The 19,392-nt window shown below is 35.1% G+C and overlaps 2 protein-coding genes and 2 pseudogenes across 2 annotated transcripts; 2 read left to right on the top strand and 2 right to left on the bottom strand.

Annotated features, from left to right (window-relative positions):
- Nucleotides 1-769: 769 nt before the first annotated feature.
- Nucleotides 770-3,071, bottom strand: LOC120771328 (annotated as a pseudogene).
- A 1,813-nt stretch (nt 3,072-4,884) lies between these two features.
- Nucleotides 4,885-19,301, top strand: LOC120771339 (heat shock protein 68-like). Its single transcript, XM_040099287.1, has 2 exons — nt 4,885-5,022; nt 17,068-19,301. Exon 2 carries the CDS (start codon nt 17,112-17,114, stop codon nt 19,032-19,034), a length of 1,923 nt encoding a protein of 640 aa, XP_039955221.1. The 5' UTR covers nt 4,885-5,022; nt 17,068-17,111; the 3' UTR covers nt 19,035-19,301.
- LOC120771312 lies at nt 5,016-7,205 on the top strand (annotated as a pseudogene).
- Nucleotides 12,867-15,182, bottom strand: LOC120771319 (heat shock protein 68). Its single transcript, XM_040099264.1, has one exon. It carries the CDS (start codon nt 15,001-15,003, stop codon nt 13,078-13,080), a length of 1,926 nt encoding a protein of 641 aa, XP_039955198.1. The 5' UTR covers nt 15,004-15,182; the 3' UTR covers nt 12,867-13,077.
- Nucleotides 19,302-19,392: the final 91 nt, after the last annotated feature.

The following is a 19,392-nucleotide window of genomic DNA, read 5'->3' as shown; positions in this document are numbered from 1 at the left end:
AAATTAATAAAGTACTACAAACCTGAGTTAAGGACTGAATTCCAAATATTATTTTAATTCTTGAAATGATATATCCATAATTGCTTAAGTATACATGCAACTTTTAACAACTAATATCAAGATCAAATTCTACTTGAAATATTTAACCATGTTGCTTGACTCCTTCTTTAGTTAACATTCCAGAAAGTTAGAAAATTCAATATTTGTAAGATTTAAATTTAAAAAACACAATTTTATATAGTTTGCTTCAAACTTCAGTTTTATGAGAATTTACTAATTTGAAACAAACTTTGACTAGCATCAGCAGAAATTAGCGGACTACGGTATAAATGACAGATGACGTTTAACACAATCAAAACTTCCCCACTTGTTAAAAAATTTCTGATCTCAACTTCCGCTTCTTCCTTTGGTTTATATTTCATAATTATCGAACATAGCATCCGTCAAATTATATCAAGTGTCAAATATTACAAAGTTTGTGTAAATTATTGACATTTTAGTGAAAACTTATAGTGCCTAAATAAGAACGAAAACATTTATCGCCTATACAAATATGTAAGTAAACTTTCGAAATTATTAAATCTAGTAAGTAATAAATAGATGTTGACTTTACTTGATGTCCTTTTCATTTTCTGCTAGTTAGTACAGACCTAGAAACATAATTACATAACCTACATCTATGCATATAAAACTTGTCTATAATTTTCAAAAGGTGATCACGAAAAATATTTTTGTTCATTATAGTTATAAAACTACAAAAAAACACATATTTTTTAACACTTGAATAGCGGTCGGCTTTATTTAAATTAAGCTTGCAACATTAAATCACTACAATTACGCTAACATAAGTAACTTATGCATAACCAAACATACAAAATGTTAACAAAGAACTTATATAATCTACTTTAGGAACTTTTCAGTCTTTTATAAATTAGTTCTAATTGCTATAATACTTTTGCATAATATCAGCGACTCATATTTAGTCAACTTCTTCTACTGTTGGTCCACCGTAATTATCACCGCCAAAACCACCAGATTGTTGTCCGCAATTACCAGGTTGTGGACCAGCACCTCCTGCTTGTTGGTGCATCTTTGTCATAATTGGACTACATATTTTCGTCAGCTCCTCCAACTTATACTCGAACTCCTCCTTTTCGGCGGTGGTATTAATATCAAGCCATTTAATCGTCTCTTTACACTTCTCCAGTACTCGATCTTTATCTGATTGACTTAATTTGCTTCCCGCTTCGTCAGCTGCTTGTTTTACACCAAACACATAGCTTTCAAGTTGATTGCGGGCAGTTATTCGTTGACGGTGTTTCTCATCTTCCTCGGCATATTTTTCGGCTTCTTTTACCATACGATCGATGTCTGCTTGTGAAAGTCGTCCCTTATCGTTCTTTATAGTTATATTCTTAGCATTGCCGGTGCTCATTTCCTTTGCCGTCACATTCAAAATTCCATTAGCATCCAAATCGAAAGTTACATCTACTTTGGGTACTCCTCGTGGAGCTGGTGGAATTCCAGTTAAATTGAATGTGCCCAGCAAGTTGTTGTCTTTGGTCATGGCTCGTTCACCCTCAAACACCTGAATGGTGACAGCTGGTTGGTTATCTGCATACGTCGTGAAGGTTTTTGATTGTTTGCATGGTATACGACTGTTCCGCTCAATCAATTTGGTCATCACTCCGCCAGCGGTCTCAATTCCTAGTGACAATGGTGCCACGTCAACCAACAGCACATCTTGAATTGCACTGCTCTTATCACCACTCAGAATTGCTGCTTGAATAGCTGCACCATATGCCACCGCCTCATCTGGATTGATTGAAAGGTTCAAAGTTTTTCCACCGAAGAATGTTTGTAGCAAGTTTTGTACTTTAGGAATTCGAGTTGAACCACCAACAAGGACAATATCGTGGATTTGGCTTTTGTCCATTTTGGCATCATTCAAAGCTTTTTCTACTGGATCTAGTGTACTGCGGAACAAATCACCACACATCTCCTCAAACCGTGCTCGGCTAATTTTTGTATAGAAATCTACTCCTTCATATAGAGCATCAATCTCTATAGAAGCTTCAGTGCTGGATGACAGTGTACGTTTCGCACGCTCTGCTGCTGTTCTTAATCGTCGCAACGCTCGAGGATTCGATCGCAAATCCTTTTTATATTTACGTTTGAACTCTTCTGCAAAGTGGTTTACCAATCGATTGTCGAAGTCTTCTCCACCCAAGTGAGTATCACCAGCTGTCGCTCGCACTTCAAATAGTGAGCCTTCATCAATAGTTAAAATGGAAACATCAAAAGTACCACCGCCCAAATCGAATATGAGCACATTGCGTTCGCCTTTAAGGTTTTTATCCAGACCATAAGCTAAAGCCGCTGCTGTTGGTTCATTAATAATTCGAAGAACATTCAATCCCGCAATGGCACCAGCATCTTTGGTGGCCTGACGTTGTGAGTCGTTGAAGTAAGCCGGCACTGTGATAACGGCATCTCTTACAGATGTACCCAAATACGCTTCGGCAGTCTCTTTCATTTTTGTTAGCACCATTGAACTTATTTCTTCAGGGGCAAACTTTTTCTGTTCTCCTCCTTGAATTCAACACTTAACTTTGGCTTCCCACACCGTTAACCACTGTAAAAGGCCAATGCTTCATGTCCGCCTGGATTTTCTGATCGTCATACTTTCGTCCAATTAATCGCTTTGCATCAAACACTGTGTTCTTTGGGTTCATGGCAACTTGATTCTTCGCGGCGTCACCAATAAGCCGCTCCGAGTCTGTGAACGCCACATAGCTGGGTGTTGTACGATTACCTTGATCGTTTGCTATAATTTCCACTTTTCCGTGTTGGAATACTCCTACACACGAGTATGTTGTACCCAAATCTATTCCAATTGCAACCATTTTAATTGCTTTCTTGTACTTTTTAGTATTTCAGTTAAACTTATTTATTATTAACTTTCAATATTTAATATTCTTAAATTGTTTCTTATGCACTCGATAAAAAGTTGTTTGTTTTCTGTTTTGTTTTGCTAAATGACTTTAGCTAATTTTGTTATGTGTATTCGCTTTGACTTTTCAAATGAAACTATGCGGAGGAGAAATCTTCGGCCGGTATTTATATGAAATCAGTCGGAGAGAGAATAGTCGAGAACAGATTTCTTGACGTTTCTCGAAATGTCTATGTGCTGTTCGTATGAAATGCTACAGCTGACGACGAAAGGGTGCAATTATTGTGAAGAGAAAAAATAGAAACTGTTCTCAGAAAGTTGGAGAGGAGTATCTCCTTCTCGCTACAATCGGTATCGCTGACGAAAAAAGTGTGCAATTATTGTGAAGAGAAAAAATAGAATCTGATCTCAAAAAGTTGGAGAGGGGTATCTCCTCCTAACTACATGGGGAACGTTTACAGAAAGTTATGCACAAATGTATTTTTGAAAAATGAGAGTGGAGAGTACCTGTACGAAAAATATCCATAATGTTATTTTTAAATTCAACACTAGGAATAAAAGTTCAATCACATTTTGTTAAATATAGTTAGTTTAAGAGGATGGAGGAGAGGCATAAATAATGTGAGAAATGTATTCATTAATAAATACACATTAAACTTAATGATCGGAGAATATTTGGTTCATATACCAGTTTCGGTCGATACAGCCATGACCGAATCAGTTGTACTTTTTTATTCATATGCACCTCCATGCTTAGAATTAAAATTGTTGACCTACCGTATTTACATAGCGGCATAAATATTGCGGAACGCTGGAGTTTAATTAACTATGCCGTTGCAATTGTGCTAAAAGTGTGTTCACTTTTCATACGATCAGCCAGTAGTTCAACTAAAAACAAATGGCTGATTTTTAATGGAGCAGTAACACCTGTTTGGTTTCACATTTTATGAAAAAAGTGGAATAGGACTATAAATGATCGTTTTTTGGAAAATTTTAACTATAGCTACAAATTCGTTAGAAATTTAAAAGTAGATACATACATGTATGTATGTATGTTGCAGATTAATATCTTAATGCAGAAGGCTACGTACCATTTGGTATAAATCAACGTTTCTAAATATACGTATACATTTTAACAGATTTACATAATCGACTTATTACAAATATTAAAGAATTGTCATACTAACATTTGTTTAACAATTTTAATCTGATATTTCCGATGATGGATATATGTACCTTCTGAACCGATTTATAACATACGATTTTGTTCTCATCTGCCGGTAGAGTAGGTGCTCTATTCCGAAGAGTACAGCTGATTCGGTCGCAAGCTGTTATCGACGAAACAGTCAATAGGTTTCAAATTTGATAATCAGAAAATTAACAAAAATTTCCCACAATTAAATCTAAACAAATTAGCAAAATCACTTATTGCGATAATAATATTATGTAGTTTTCACATAGCATTACGTTTAAGTGGTAAACGCTATAATAGCAACAATCCAACAATTACTAGAAAAAATTTACTCCCGAGAGAAATATTTCATTCATAAATTTATTTCTGCTAATAATTTTTATGAGAGAACTACTCTTTCATACTCTCCTTATCAACTGTTGGAGACAACATATAATAATAAAATAAAAGGCATATGTCCGTTATTTGCTTTTTTTCAGCAATTGCACTACGTAAAGGTTGTTATTCTTTGTAAAAATTTTGTAATAATAGACAGAGTCATTAAAATTCTTTAAAGCTAACTACAGTTTTCTAGATTCCTATTGGCAACATATTTTACGACGCTTTATCGTTTTTCTCAATTGCGAGTAGCGAATGGTGTATAGACATTTCCAGAAACGTCAAGAAATCTGTTCTCGACTATTCTCTCTCCGACTGATTTCATATAAATACCGGCCGAAGATTTCTCCTCCGCATAGTTTCATTTGAAAAGTCAAAGCGAATAAACATAACAAAATTAGCTAAAGTCATTTAGCAAAACAAAACAGAAAACAAACAACTTTTTACCGAGTGCATAAGAAACAATTTAAGAATATTAAATATTGAAAGTTAATAATAAATAAGCTTAACTGAAATACTAAAAAGTACAAGAAAGCAATTAAAATGGTTGCAATTGGAATAGATTTGGGAACAACATACTCGTGTGTAGGAGTATTCCAACACGGAAAGGTGGAAATCATAGCAAACGATCAAGGTAATCGTACAACTCCCAGCTATGTGGCGTTCACAGACTCGGAGCGGCTTATTGGTGACGCCGCGAAGAATCAAGTTGCCATGAACCCAAAGAACACAGTGTTTGATGCAAAGCGATTAATTGGACGAAAGTATGACGATCAGAAAATCCAGGCGGACATGAAGCATTGGCCTTTTACAGTGGTTAACGATTGTGGGAAGCCCAAGTTAAGTGTTGAATTCAAAGGAGAACAGAAAAAGTTTGCCCCTGAAGAAATAAGTTCAATGGTGCTAACAAAAATGAAAGAGACTGCCGAAGCGTATTTGGGTACATCTGTAAGAGATGCCGTTATCACAGTGCCGGCTTACTTCAACGACTCACAACGTCAGGCCACCAAAGATGCTGGTGCCATTGCGGGATTGAATGTTCTTCGAATTATTAATGAACCAACAGCAGCGGCTTTAGCATGGTCTGGATAAAAACCTTAAAGGCGAACGCAATGTGCTCATATTCGATTTGGGCGGTGGTACTTTTGATGTTTCCATTTTAACTATTGATGAAGGCTCACTATTTGAAGTGCGAGCGACAGCTGGTGATACTCACTTGGGTGGAGAAGACTTCGACAATCGATTGGTAAACCACTTTGCAGAAGAGTTCAAACGTAAATATAAAAAGGATTTGCGATCAAATCCTCGAGCGTTGCGACGATTAAGAACAGCGGCAGAGCGTGCGAAACGTACACTGTCATCCAGCACTGAAGCTTCTATAGAGATTGATGCTCTATATGAAGGAGTAGATTTCTATACAAAAATTAGCCGAGCACGGTTTGAGGAGATGTGTGGTGATTTGTTCCGCAGTACACTAGATCCAGTAGAAAAAGCTTTGAATGATGCCAAAATGGACAAAGGCCAAATCCACGATATTGTCCTTGTTGGTGGTTCAACTCGAATTCCTAAAGTACAAAACTTGCTACAAACATTCTTCGGTGGAAAAACTTTGAACCTTTCAATCAATCCAGACGAGGCGGTAGCATATGGTGCAGCTATTCAAGCAGCCATTCTGAGTGGTGATAAGAGCAGTGCAATTCAAGATGTCCTGTTGGTTGACGTGGCACCATTATCACTAGGAATTGAGACCGCTGGTGGAGTGATGACCAAATTGATTGAGCGGAACAGTCGTATACCATGCAAACAGTCAAAAACCTTCACGACGTATGCAGATAACCAACCAGCTGTCACCATTCAGGTGTTTGAGGGTGAACGAGCCATGACCAAAGACAACAACTTGCTGGGCACATTCAATTTAACTGGAATTCCACCAGCTCCACGAGGAGTACCCAAAGTAGATGTAACTTTCGATTTGGATGCTAATGGAATTTTGAATGTGACTGCAAAGGAAATGAGCACCGGCAATGCTAAGAATATAACTATAAAGAACGATAAGGGACGACTTTCACAAGCAGACATCGATCGTATGGTAAATGAAGCCGAAAAATATGCCGAGGAAGATGAGAAACACCGTCAACGAATAACAGCCCGCAATCAACTTGAAAGCTATGTGTTTAGTGTAAAACAAGCAGCTGACGAAGCGGGAGGCAAATTAAGTCAATCAGATAAAGATCAAGTACTTGAGAAGTGTAAAGAGACGATTAAATGGCTTGATAGTAATACCACCGCCGAAAAGGAGGAGTTCGAGTATAAGTTGGAGGAGCTGACGAAAATATGTAGTCCAATTATGACAAAGATGCACCAACAAGCAGGAGGTGCTGGTTCACAACCTGGTAATTGTGGACAACAATCTGGTGGCTTTGGCGGTAATAATTACGGTGGACCTACAGTCGAGGAAGTTGACTAAATTCCAATTTACAGTATTCTAATATTCATGTAAATGCCAAAGAAATTATAGGTTAAGTTTAGATTGTAAATATGTTTGTATATAAAACTCGGTTTAATTTATTTATTTATCTTTATAAAAATGTATGAAAGTTGTTAATGATGTTATTTAACGTGGTAGTACTCGCTTGGTTATACAATTGAATAAAACTGACTACTTTAAAAAAATTTTAAATCTAAAATTTGGTTTTTAATTTTATAAACATGTTCCCAACACCAAAGGCTTATGTCATTCGAAACCTTGAACTTCGCCATCTGTAAAGAGAAAAGTTACATTAGGAGAATAGTTACTATTCCTTAATTGGATGCACAAAGTGGTGAATGCAGTAATAATTGTTACTTGTATTACAAAATTGTATATTACTATATAGTAAGAAAAAAAGAAAGACCTGAAATTTTATTATTTAACTGGGCTAAAAGAACATTTTTACTATGTTACATACATTTCAAATGGGTTCCGTATTAATACGTACATACATGAAGTTTTATATAAAGTAGCTCCATTGTTGAACTCTTTATAAATAAATACACTCTTCACTACGCAAAGCTTACCATTCAAAATTTTCACGTGTTGTGCATATTTGACAACACTTTATATAGCGGTACGTTTTGTTTTATAGAGTTTTGTTTACTTAGAAGTAAGTTAATTACAATCAAAATTTTTAAAAATTAAAAACAAAACACATTCGGCTATAGACAAAATCATTTGAAAGTTTGTGAGCTTTATAAAATGAGCTCGAAATGTCTCTTACATGCTGACATGCGATGAAAAAACTTTATTATTATTATTTTTTTTATATAATTTCATTTACACTATAATTGAAATTAATGTTTTATTTTATAATTCTTTAATTGAATCACGAAATTTAGTCGCGGTATTAATTTAAAAGCAATAAAAATCGGCCGCTTTTGTATAATCAGCACAGAAAAGCTAGTTTGTGTTTTACTCATTAAACGTAATAAATTAAAAACTATAATTATAATTAGATAATGTAATAATAATAAATAACAAAATTGAAGAAAATCCAGAGCGAATAAAAACGACCTAAAAAAATTTAAGAAAGTATAATGGTAAGCTTTGCGTGGCTACCAGTGTAGGTTACCCTTGTTATGTTTTGGTTGTTTTGCGCTATGTCGATATAATGAAACTGGACTTAGTTATAAGCCGTTCCCACTACAATCAAGTCTACGTAACCGAAACAGACCCGTAACTGTTATAGCAGTTTAAATAAATTTCAATAGAAACGTTTTGTGGTCATGAAAGCTGTCTATCAATTGAGCTGTGTGAACATTTGAAGTCCACTGTCTATGAATTGTTTGAACCTTATCTATCATATACTTATGTATTTACCAATGCCTTAAATCATGGAAAGAAACATATAGTAATACTCTTTCTATTGATTGACACAGTTAACTGGTCAACAAAGAGTTAATTTGCAATTAATTGCTCTTTAGTTCCTTACGCGAATTGATCTGCTGATAAAGGAAAACAAGACGATGTTTACTGTTCTCAAATAAATAGTCAAATCACTTCCATTTTGTTTCCCTATTACAATTTCGGCTAATTTTGAATGTCATAAAAGTCGATAACAATACAAACCTTAAACTCCTGGTTTCTCTTGACTACATATTTTATAAGTACATATAGTTATATAAATTATAAGATTTTAAAGGGCTAATTTTATTAATCTTCTTATGATTTTATGTATTATATTCAAAATGTTTAAATTTATATATCGGGTGCTTTTGTATAATCAGCACAGAAAAGCTAGTTTGTGTTTTACTCATTAAACGTAATAAATTAAAAACTATAATTATAATTAGATAATGTAATAATAATAAATAACAAAATTGAAGAAAATCCAGAGCGAATAAAAACGACCTAAAAAAATTTAAGAAAGTATAATGGTAAGCTTTGCGTGGCTACCAGTGTAGGTTACCCTTGTTATGTTTTGGTTGTTTTGCGCTATGTCGATATAATGAAACTGGACTTAGTTATAAGCCGTTCCCACTACAATCAAGTCTACGTAACCGAAACAGACCCGTAACTGTTATAGCAGTTTAAATAAATTTCAATAGAAACGTTTTGTGGTCATGAAAGCTGTCTATCAATTGAGCTGTGTGAACATTTGAAGTCCACTGTCTATGAATTGTTTGAACCTTATCTATCATATATGTATTTACCAATGCCTTAAATCATGGAAAGAAACATATAGTAATACTCTTTCTATTGATTGACACAGTTAACTGGTCAACAAAGAGTTAATTTGCAATTAATTGCTCTTTAGTTCCTTACACGAATTGATCTGCTGATAAAGGAAAACAAGACGATGTTTCCTGTTCTCAAATAAATAGTCAAATCACTTGCATTTTGTTTTCCTATCACAATTTTGGCTAATTTTGAATGTCATAAAAGTCGATAACAATACAAACCTTAAACTCCTGGTTTCTCTTGACTACATATTTTATAAGTACATATAGTTATATAAATTATAAGATTTTAAAGGGCTAATTTTATTAATCTTCTTATGATTTGATGTATTATATTCAAAATGTTTAAATTTATATATATACATATCTAAAAAGCACAAAGGTTGCAGATAATTATTTTTTCCAAGTAACCCTGAGGTAAACAAGCGATTTTTGGAAGGTTTCTTTGAAATATGTATGATGTTGGATTATTTATTCATCTGACATTATGAAATATACATATGTAACTTGTAGTATATTTTTATTTTATGCTGTATTCCATATTTTTTCCCACCGCTTCAAAAAATGAGACTGTTCATGAGTAAAATAGTGAAAACTAATTCTTAACCTATAATTAGTGAAATTAAAGGAAAGATTTCCTGAACGACCTACTACTAAAAAATCAATCTTTGATAATTTTTAATTTCACTTTATTCTTTAATTTTTCAGTACATAAATCAAGAAGCAATTAATATAAAGGGATAAAGCTTTGCACGAATGATGCCTTTGGTGTATGCCACCTTATGACCAAAAATTGTTCAAATCCAACCAAAACTGTTCAAGCCCTTAGGTACCGAATATTTGGACCCCAGTACTTACAGTTGACTTTTGATCGATAATATCGGTATAGGTGTGAGATAGATAATTGAAATTCAGGGATAATCCTTCTCTGTTTGTGTTGAAATTCCACGTGTCCGCATATATAGACCAAATCAGAGAGTGTGTTTTACTCTTAACTGTGTATCTTTGTGTCCAAAATATATAAATTTGAGCGAAAAGTTGACCTATCCCCTATACACCTAAAATCAGGATTTTCGAACATTCAGTTGACTTTACTCTATATAATTGTTTATATCCTGAACAGGGTATATTAAGTTTGCCACCCAGAATGAAGCGTCTGAGACCCTATAAAGTATATATATAAATGATCAGTATGTTGAGGTGAGTTGATTTAGCCATGTCCATCTGTCTGCCTGTATCTATACGAACTAGTCCCTCAATTTTTAAGATATCGTTTTGAAATTTTGCAAACGTCATTTTCTCTTCAAGAAGCTGCTCATTTGTCGGAACTGCCGATATCGGACCACTATAACATATAGCTGGCATACAAACTGAACGATCGGAATCAAGTTCTTGTATGGAAAACTTTCACATTTGACAATATATCTTCACAAAAGTTCTCACAGGTTATTTTCTGAGATAATAATGTAATCTCAAAAAAAAATGTTTCAGATCGGCTTACTATAGCATATAGCTGCCATACAAACAGAACGATCAGAATCAAGTTCTTGTATGGAAAACTTTCACATTTGACAATATATCTTCACAAAAGTTCTCACAGGTTATTTTCTGAAATAATAATGTAATCTCAGAAAAAATTGTTCAGATCGGCTTACTATAGCATATAGCTGCCATACAAACAGAACGATCGGAATCAAGTTCTTGTATGGAAAACTTTCACATTTGACAATATATCTTCACAAAAGTTGGCACAGGTTATTTTCTAACATAATAATGTAATCTCCGAAGGAATTGTTCAGATCGGTTAATATAGCATATAGCTGCCATAAAAACTGAATGAACGGAGTCAAGTGTATGCATGGGAAACTTCCTCATTTGACGATATATCTTCACGAAGTTTGGTATGAGTTATTGTTCATAGAAATAATGTAATATCGGAAGAAATTGTTCAGATCGGCTCACTATAGCATACAGCTGCCATACAAACCGAACGATCGGAATCAAGGGTTTGTATGGAAAACTTTCGCATTTGACGTGGTATCTTCACGAAATATGACATGGATTACTGCTTAAGGTAATAATATAATCTCCGAAAAAATTGTTCAAATCGGATTACTATAGTACATATGTAGCCTTCATACAAACTGAACACTTAGTTACTAAAAGAAATGCGCCTGTGAAGGGTATATCAGCTTCGGTGCAGTCGAAGCTAACGTTTTTTCTTGTTTTTTTTTTTTTAGTATGTGGCATGTTAATAAAATAGATAAAAATCGGGTCGATACTACTCCAACTCCCATATACTACATATAATGGTTGTCGTTTGAACCATAATATCACCCTAACATAATATAAAGATATTCTCCCCTCCATTACTTTTCCCTTTTATACCAAATATTTTAAATTTCGTCTTTTCGATTAAGTTTATATCTCAAGTATATCTAGATATCGCAACTAAATTAAGGGAGATTATATTAATAAGTAGTATGTCATTCGGTATTACAAATTATGGATATCGGTTAGATGGTGTTAGATTGATTTTAATATAAATATGTCGGACTACGGGTCTTTTTCTTCATGTCTGGTTAGCAAAGGCTCCCTCTTTCGGTGGGGTTAACCATTGAAAAAAAAAAAGGCCCTAAGTGATTATATGACCTATAGTTTAAGAGCAATTTTTTCAATGTCTGATTAGCAACCACCTGCCAGTTAAGTGCTGGATAACTTAACCAAGACTTCTTTTTTATTTTAATCAGAACTTAACTGAAAGATGGCTTCTAACCAGACATTGAGCAAATGGCCATTATATAAATAGCAAGTATGATCAAAACATTTTTCAATATAAAGTTTTACCAACGTTGATAATATTGATTATTGAAAATTGCGAGACTATCAAATCTTCGGTTGCGTCCGATCTTAGCTCTCCTTAGTTGTTTTTTTGGGTTTCCTTTTACCCGCTTAAGAAGATTAATTTGAAATACTTAATATTATTGGAAACATTTAATACCGAGCAATTCGACAACATCGTTTTCAAAATAATATAATAATAATACAATACTAGTATAGAAAGCCGTAATTTTTTCATTAATATATTACATAGAATCACCAAATTATATAAACAGCAACAGCCTCAAATTTTACAGTTTTATGAGAATTTACTAATTTGAAATAAACCTTGACTAGCATCAGCGGAAATTGTCGTACTACAAATGACATATGATATTTAATATAATCAAAACATCCCAAGTTGTTAAAAAAATTCTGCTCTCAACTTCCCCTTCCTTTAGTTTATATTTCATAATTATCGAATATAGCCTCTGTCAAATTAGATCAAGTTCAAAGTTTGTGTAAATTAATATATTTTAATGAAAACTTATAGTGTCTAAATAAGAATAAAAATATGTATCACCTATACAAATTGTGAGTAAACTTTCGAAATTATTAAACCTAGTCAGTTATAAGGAGACGGTGACTTTACTTGACCCTTTTCAATGTCTACTAGTTAGTACAGACGTAGAAACATAATTACATGACCAACATCTTTGCATATAAAACTTGTCTATAATTTTCAAAAGGTGATCGCGAAAAATATTTTTCTTCATTATAGTTATAAAACTACAAAAAAAACACATATTTTTTAACACTTGAATAGCGGTCGGCTTTATTTAAATTAAGCTTGCAACATTAAATCACTACAATTACGCTAACATAAGTAACTTATGCATTAACCAAACATACAAAATGTTAACAAAGAACTTATATAATCTACTTTAGGAACTTTTCAGTCTTTTATAAATTAGTTCTAATTGCTATAATACTTTTGCATAATATCAGCGACTCATATTTAGTCAACTTCTTCTACTGTTGGTCCACCGTAATTATCACCGCCAAAACCACCAGATTGTTGTCCGCAATTACCAGGTTGTGGACCAGCACCTCCTGCTTGTTGATGCATCTTTGTCATAATTGGACTACATATTTTCGTCAGCTCCTCCAACTTATACTCGAACTCCTCCTTTTCGGCGGTGGTATTACTATCAAGCCATTTAACCGTCTCTTTACACTTCTCAAGTACTTGATCTTTATCTGATTGACTTAATTTGCTTCCCGCTTCGTCAGCTGCTTGTTTTACACCAAACACATAGCTTTCAAGTTGATTGCGAGCAGCTATTCGTTGACGGTGTTTCTCATCTTCCTCGGCATATTTTTCGGCTTCATTTACCATACGATCGATGTCTGCTTGTGAAAGTCGTCCCTTATCGTTCTTTATAGTTATATTCTTAGCATTGCCGGTGCTCATTTCCTTTGCCGTCACATTCAAAATTCCATTAGCATCCAAATCGAAAGTTACATCTACTTTGGGTACACCTCGAGGAGCTGGTGGAATACCAGTTAAATTGAATGTGCCCAGCAAGTTGTTGTCTTTGGTCATGGCTCGTTCACCCTCAAAAACTTGAATGGTGACAGCTGGTTGGTTATCTGCATATGTCGTGAAGGTTTTTGACTGTTTGCATGGTATACGACTGTTCCGCTCAATCAGTTTGGTCATCACTCCACCAGCGGTCTCAATTCCTAGTGATAATGGTGCCACGTCAACCAACAGGACATCTTGAATTGCACTGCTCTTATCACCACTCAGAATTGCTGCTTGAATAGCTGCACCATATGCCACCGCCTCATCTGGATTGATTGAAAGGTTCAAAGTTTTTCCACCGAAGAATGTTTGTAGCAAGTTTTGTACTTTCGGAATTCGAGTTGAACCACCAACAAGGACAATATCGTGGATTTGGCTTTTGTCCATTTTGGCATCGTTCAAAGCCTTTTCTACTGGATCTAGTGTACTGCGGAACAAATCACCACACATCTCCTCAAACCGTGCTCGGCTAATTTTTGTGTAGAAATCTACTCCTTCATATAGAGCATCAATCTCTATAGAAGCTTCAGTGCTGGAAGACAGTGTACGTTTCGCACGTTCTGCCGCTGTTCTTAATCGTCGCAACGCTCGAGGATTTGATCGCAAATCCTTTTTATATTTACGTTTGAACTCTTCTGCAAAGTGGTTTACCAATCGATTGTCGAAGTCTTCTCCACCCAAGTGAGTATCACCAGCTGTCGCTCGCACTTCAAATAGTGAGCCTTCATCAATAGTTAAAATGGAAACATCGAAAGTACCACCGCCCAAATCGAATATGAGCACATTGCGTTCGCCTTTAAGGTTTTTATCCAGACCATAAGCTAAAGCCGCTGCTGTTGGTTCATTAATAATTCGAAGAACATTCAATCCCGCAATGGCACCAGCATCTTTGGTGGCCTGACGTTGCGAGTCGTTGAAGTAAGCCGGCACTGTGATAACGGCGTCTCTTACAGATGTACCCAAATACGCTTCGGCAGTCTCTTTCATTTTTGTAAGAACCATTGAACTTATTTCTTCAGGGGCAAACTTTTTCTGTTCTCCTTTGAATTCAACACTTAACTTTGGCTTCCCACAATCGTTAACCACTGTAAAAGGCCAATGCTTCATGTCCGCCTGGATTTTCTGATCGTCATACTTTCGTCCAATTAATCGCTTTGCATCAAACACTGTGTTCTTTGGGTTCATGGCAACTTGATTCTTCGCGGCGTCACCAATAAGCCGCTCCGAGTCTGTGAACGCCACATAGCTGGGAGTTGTACGATTACCTTGATCGTTTGCTATGATTTCCACTTTTCCGTGTTGGAATACTCCTACACACGAGTATGTTGTTCCCAAATCTATTCCAATTGCAACCATTTTAATTGCTTTCTTGTACTTTTTAGTATTTCAATTAAACTTATTTATTATTAACTTTCAATATTTAATATTCTTAAATTGTTTCTTATGCACTCGGTAAAAAGTTGTTTGTTTTCTGTTTTGTTTTGCTAAATGACTTTAGCTAATTTTGTTATGTTTATTCGCTTTGACTTTTCAAATGAAATTATGCGGAGGAGAAATCTTCGGCCGGTATTTATATGAAATCAGTCGGAGAGAGAATAGTCGAGAACAGATTTCTTGACGTTTCTGGAAATGTCTATACACCATTCGCTACTCGCAATTGAGAAAAACGATAAAGCGTCGTAAAATATGTTGCCAATAGGAATCTAGAAAACTGTAGTTAGCTTTAAAGAATTTTAATGACTCTGTCTATTATTACAAAATTTTTTACAAAGAATAACAACCTTTACGTAGTGCAATTGCTGAAAAAAGCAAATAACGGACATATGCCTTTATTTTATTATTATATGTTGTCTCCAACAGTTGATAAGGAGAGTATGAAAGAGTAGTTCTCTCATAAAATTATTAGCAGAAATAAATTTATGAATGAAATATTTCTCTCGGGAGTAAATTTTTTCTAGTAATTGTTGGATTGTTGCTATTATAGCGTTTACCACTTAAACGTAATGCTATGTGAAAACTACATAATATTATTATCGCAATAAGTGATTTTGCTAATTTGTTTAGATTTAATTGTGGGAAATTTTTGTTAATTTTCTGATTATCAAATTTGAAACCTATTGACTGTTTCGTCGATAACAGCTTGCGACCGAATCAGCTGTACTCTTCGGAATAGAGCACCTACTCTACCGGCAGATGAGAACAAAATCGTATGTTATAAATCGGTTCAGAAGTTATATCCATCATCGGAAATATCAGATTAAAATTGTTAAACAAATGTTAGTATGACAATTCTTTAATATTTGTAATAAGTCGATTATGTAAATCTGTTAAAATGTATACGTATATTTAGAAACGTTGATTTATACCAAATGGTACGTAGCCTTCTGCATTAAGATATTAATCTGCAACATACATACATATGTATCTACTTTTAAATTTCTAACGAATTTGTAGCTATAGTTAAAATTTTCCAAAAAACGATCATTTATAGTCCTATTCCACTTTTTTCATAAAATGTGAAACCAAACAGGTGTTACTGCTCCATTAAAAATCAGCCATTTGTTTTTAGTTGAACTACTGGCTGATCGTATGAAAAGTGAACACACTTTTAGCACAATTGCAACGGCATAGTTAATTAAACTCCAGCGTTCCGCAATATTTATGCCGCTATGTAAATACGGTAGGTCAACAATTTTAATTCTAAGCATGGAGGTGCATATGAATAAAAAAGTACAAACTGTATATGAACTAAATATTCTCCGATCATTAAGTTTAATTGTATTTATTAATAAACATTTCTACATTATTTATGCCTCTCCTCCATCCTCTTAAACTAACTATATTTAACAAAATGTGATTGAACTTTTGTTCCTAGTGTTGAATTTAAAAATAACATTATGGATATTTTTCGTACAGGTACTCTCCACTCTCATTTTTCAAAAATACATTTGTGCATAACTTTCTGTAAACGTTCCCCATGTAGTTAGGAGGAGATACCCCTCTCCAACTTTTTGAGATCAGATTCTATTTTTTCTCTTCACAATAATTGCACACTTTTTTCGTCAGCGATACCGATTGTAGCGAGGAGGAGATACTCCTCTCCAACTTTCTGAGAACAGTTTCTATTTTTTCTCTTCACAATAATTGCACCCTTTCGTCGTCAGCTGTAGCATTTCATACGAACAGCACATAGACATTTCGAGAAACGTCAAGAAATCTGTTCTCGACTATTCTCTCTCCGACTGATTTCATATAAATACCGGCCGAAAATTTCTCCTCCGCATAGTTTCATTTAAAAAGTCAAAGCGAATAAACATAACAAAGTTAGCTAAAGTCATTTAGCAAAACAAAACAGAAAACAAACAACTTTTTACCGAGTGCATAAGAAAACAATTTAAGAATATTGAAAGTTAATAATAAATAAGTTTAACTGAAATACTAAAAAGTACAAGAAAGCAATTAAAATGGTTGCAATTGGAATAGATTTGGGAACAACATACTCGTGTGTAGGAGTATTCCAACACGGAAAAGTGGAAATCATAGCAAACGATCAAGGTAATCGCACAACACCCAGCTATGTGGCGTTCACAGACTCGGAGCGGCTTATTGGTGACGCCGCGAAGAATCAAGTTGCCATGAACCCAAAGAACACAGTGTTTGATGCAAAACGATTAATTGGACGAAAGTATGACGATCAGAAAATCCAGGCGGACATGAAGCATTGGCCTTTTACAGTGGTTAACGATTGTGGGAAGCCAAAGTTAAGTGTTGAATTCAAAGGAGAACAGAAAAAGTTTGCCCCTGAAGAAATAAGTTCAATGGTGCTAACAAAAATGAAAGAGACTGCCGAAGCGTATTTGGGTACATCTGTAAGAGATGCCGTTATCACAGTGCCGGCTTACTTCAACGACTCACAACGTCAGGCCACCAAAGATGCTGGTGCCATTGCGGGATTGAATGTTCTTCGAATTATTAATGAACCAACAGCAGCGGCTTTAGCTTATGGTCTGGATAAAAACCTTAAAGGCGAACGCAATGTGCTCATATTCGATTTGGGCGGTGGTACTTTTGATGTTTCCATTTTAACTATTGATGAAGGCTCACTATTTGAAGTGCGAGCGACAGCTGGTGATACTCACTTGGGTGGAGAAGACTTCGACAATCGATTGGTAAACCACTTTGCAGAAGAGTTCAAACGTAAATATAAAAAGGATTTGCGATCGAATCCTCGAGCGTTGCGACGATTAAGAACAGCGGCAGAGCGTGCGAAACGTACACTGTCATCCAGCACTGAAGCTTCTATAGAGATTGATGCTCTATATGAAGGAGTAGATTTCTACACAAAAATTAGCCGAGCACGGTTTGAGGAGATGTGTGGTGATTTGTTCCGCAGTACACTAGATCCAGTAGAAAAGGCTTTGAACGATGCCAAAATGGACAAAAGCCAAATCCACGATATTGTCCTTGTTGGTGGTTCAACTCGAATTCCGAAAGTACAAAACTTGCTACAAACATTCTTCGGTGGAAAAACTTTGAACCTTTCAATCAATCCAGATGAGGCGGTGGCATATGGTGCAGCTATTCAAGCAGCAATTCTGAGTGGTGATAAGAGCAGTGCAATTCAAGATGTCCTGTTGGTTGACGTGGCACCATTATCACTAGGAATTGAGACCGCTGGCGGAGTGATGACCAAATTGATTGAGCGGAACAGTCGTATACCATGCAAACAGTCAAAAACCTTCACGACGTATGCAGATAACCAACCAGCTGTCACCATTCAGGTGTTTGAGGGTGAACGAGCCATGACCAAAGACAACAACTTGCTGGGCACATTCAATTTAACTGGAATTCCACCAGCTCCTCGAGGAGTACCCAAAGTAGATGTAACTTTCGATTTGGATGCTAATGGAATTTTGAATGTGACGGCAAAGGAAATGAGCACCGGCAATGCTAAGAATATAACTATAAAGAACGATAAGGGACGACTTTCACAAGCAGACATCGATCGTATGGTAAATGAAGCCGAAAAATATGCCGAGGAAGATGAGAAACACCGTCAACGAATAACAGCCCGCAATCAACTTGAAAGCTATGTGTTTGGTGTAAAACAAGCAGCTGACGAAGCGGGAGGCAAATTAAGTCAATCAGATAAAGATCGAGTACTGGAGAAGTGTAAAGAGACGATTAAATGGCTGGATAGTAATACCACCGCCGAAAAGGAGGAGTTCGAGTATAAGTTGGAAGAGCTGACGAAAATATGTAGTCCAATTATGACAAAGATGCACCAACAAGCAGGAGGTGGTCCTCAACCTGGTAATTGCGGACAACAAACTGGTGGCTTTGGCGGTGATAATTATGGTGGACCAACAGTCGAGGAAGTTGACTAAATTCCAATTTGCAGTATTAAAATTTTATTTATTTATTTTATGTAGTTGGTACAAGACTGTGATTTAGTTTTTAATTAAATTATCTTTGAAATGAATTTTAGTAAATACATATGTTGTAATTGTTGCTTAAGTTCATAATTCTTTACAAATATTAAATAAAGCCAGCCGCTTTTAAATATTTTTAAACAAAGAATTTCGCATTTTAAAACGGGTGTTCAAAATTAAAAGTTTAAATATTTTGGTTTGTTGTTCCACTCTTCTTCTCTTATTTATACCTAGCCTATTCCGAAAGTGAAATTTATATCTCAGAATTTCTTGAAAAGTAATAAAATAGTTTTCAATTAAATGTTTGAAATAA

This window comes from Bactrocera tryoni, chromosome 1 (genome assembly GCF_016617805.1).
Source record: "Bactrocera tryoni isolate S06 chromosome 1, CSIRO_BtryS06_freeze2, whole genome shotgun sequence".
Taxonomy (NCBI): Eukaryota; Metazoa; Arthropoda; class Insecta; order Diptera; family Tephritidae; genus Bactrocera; species Bactrocera tryoni.
This window is presented reverse-complemented; position numbering and strand designations above follow the sequence as displayed.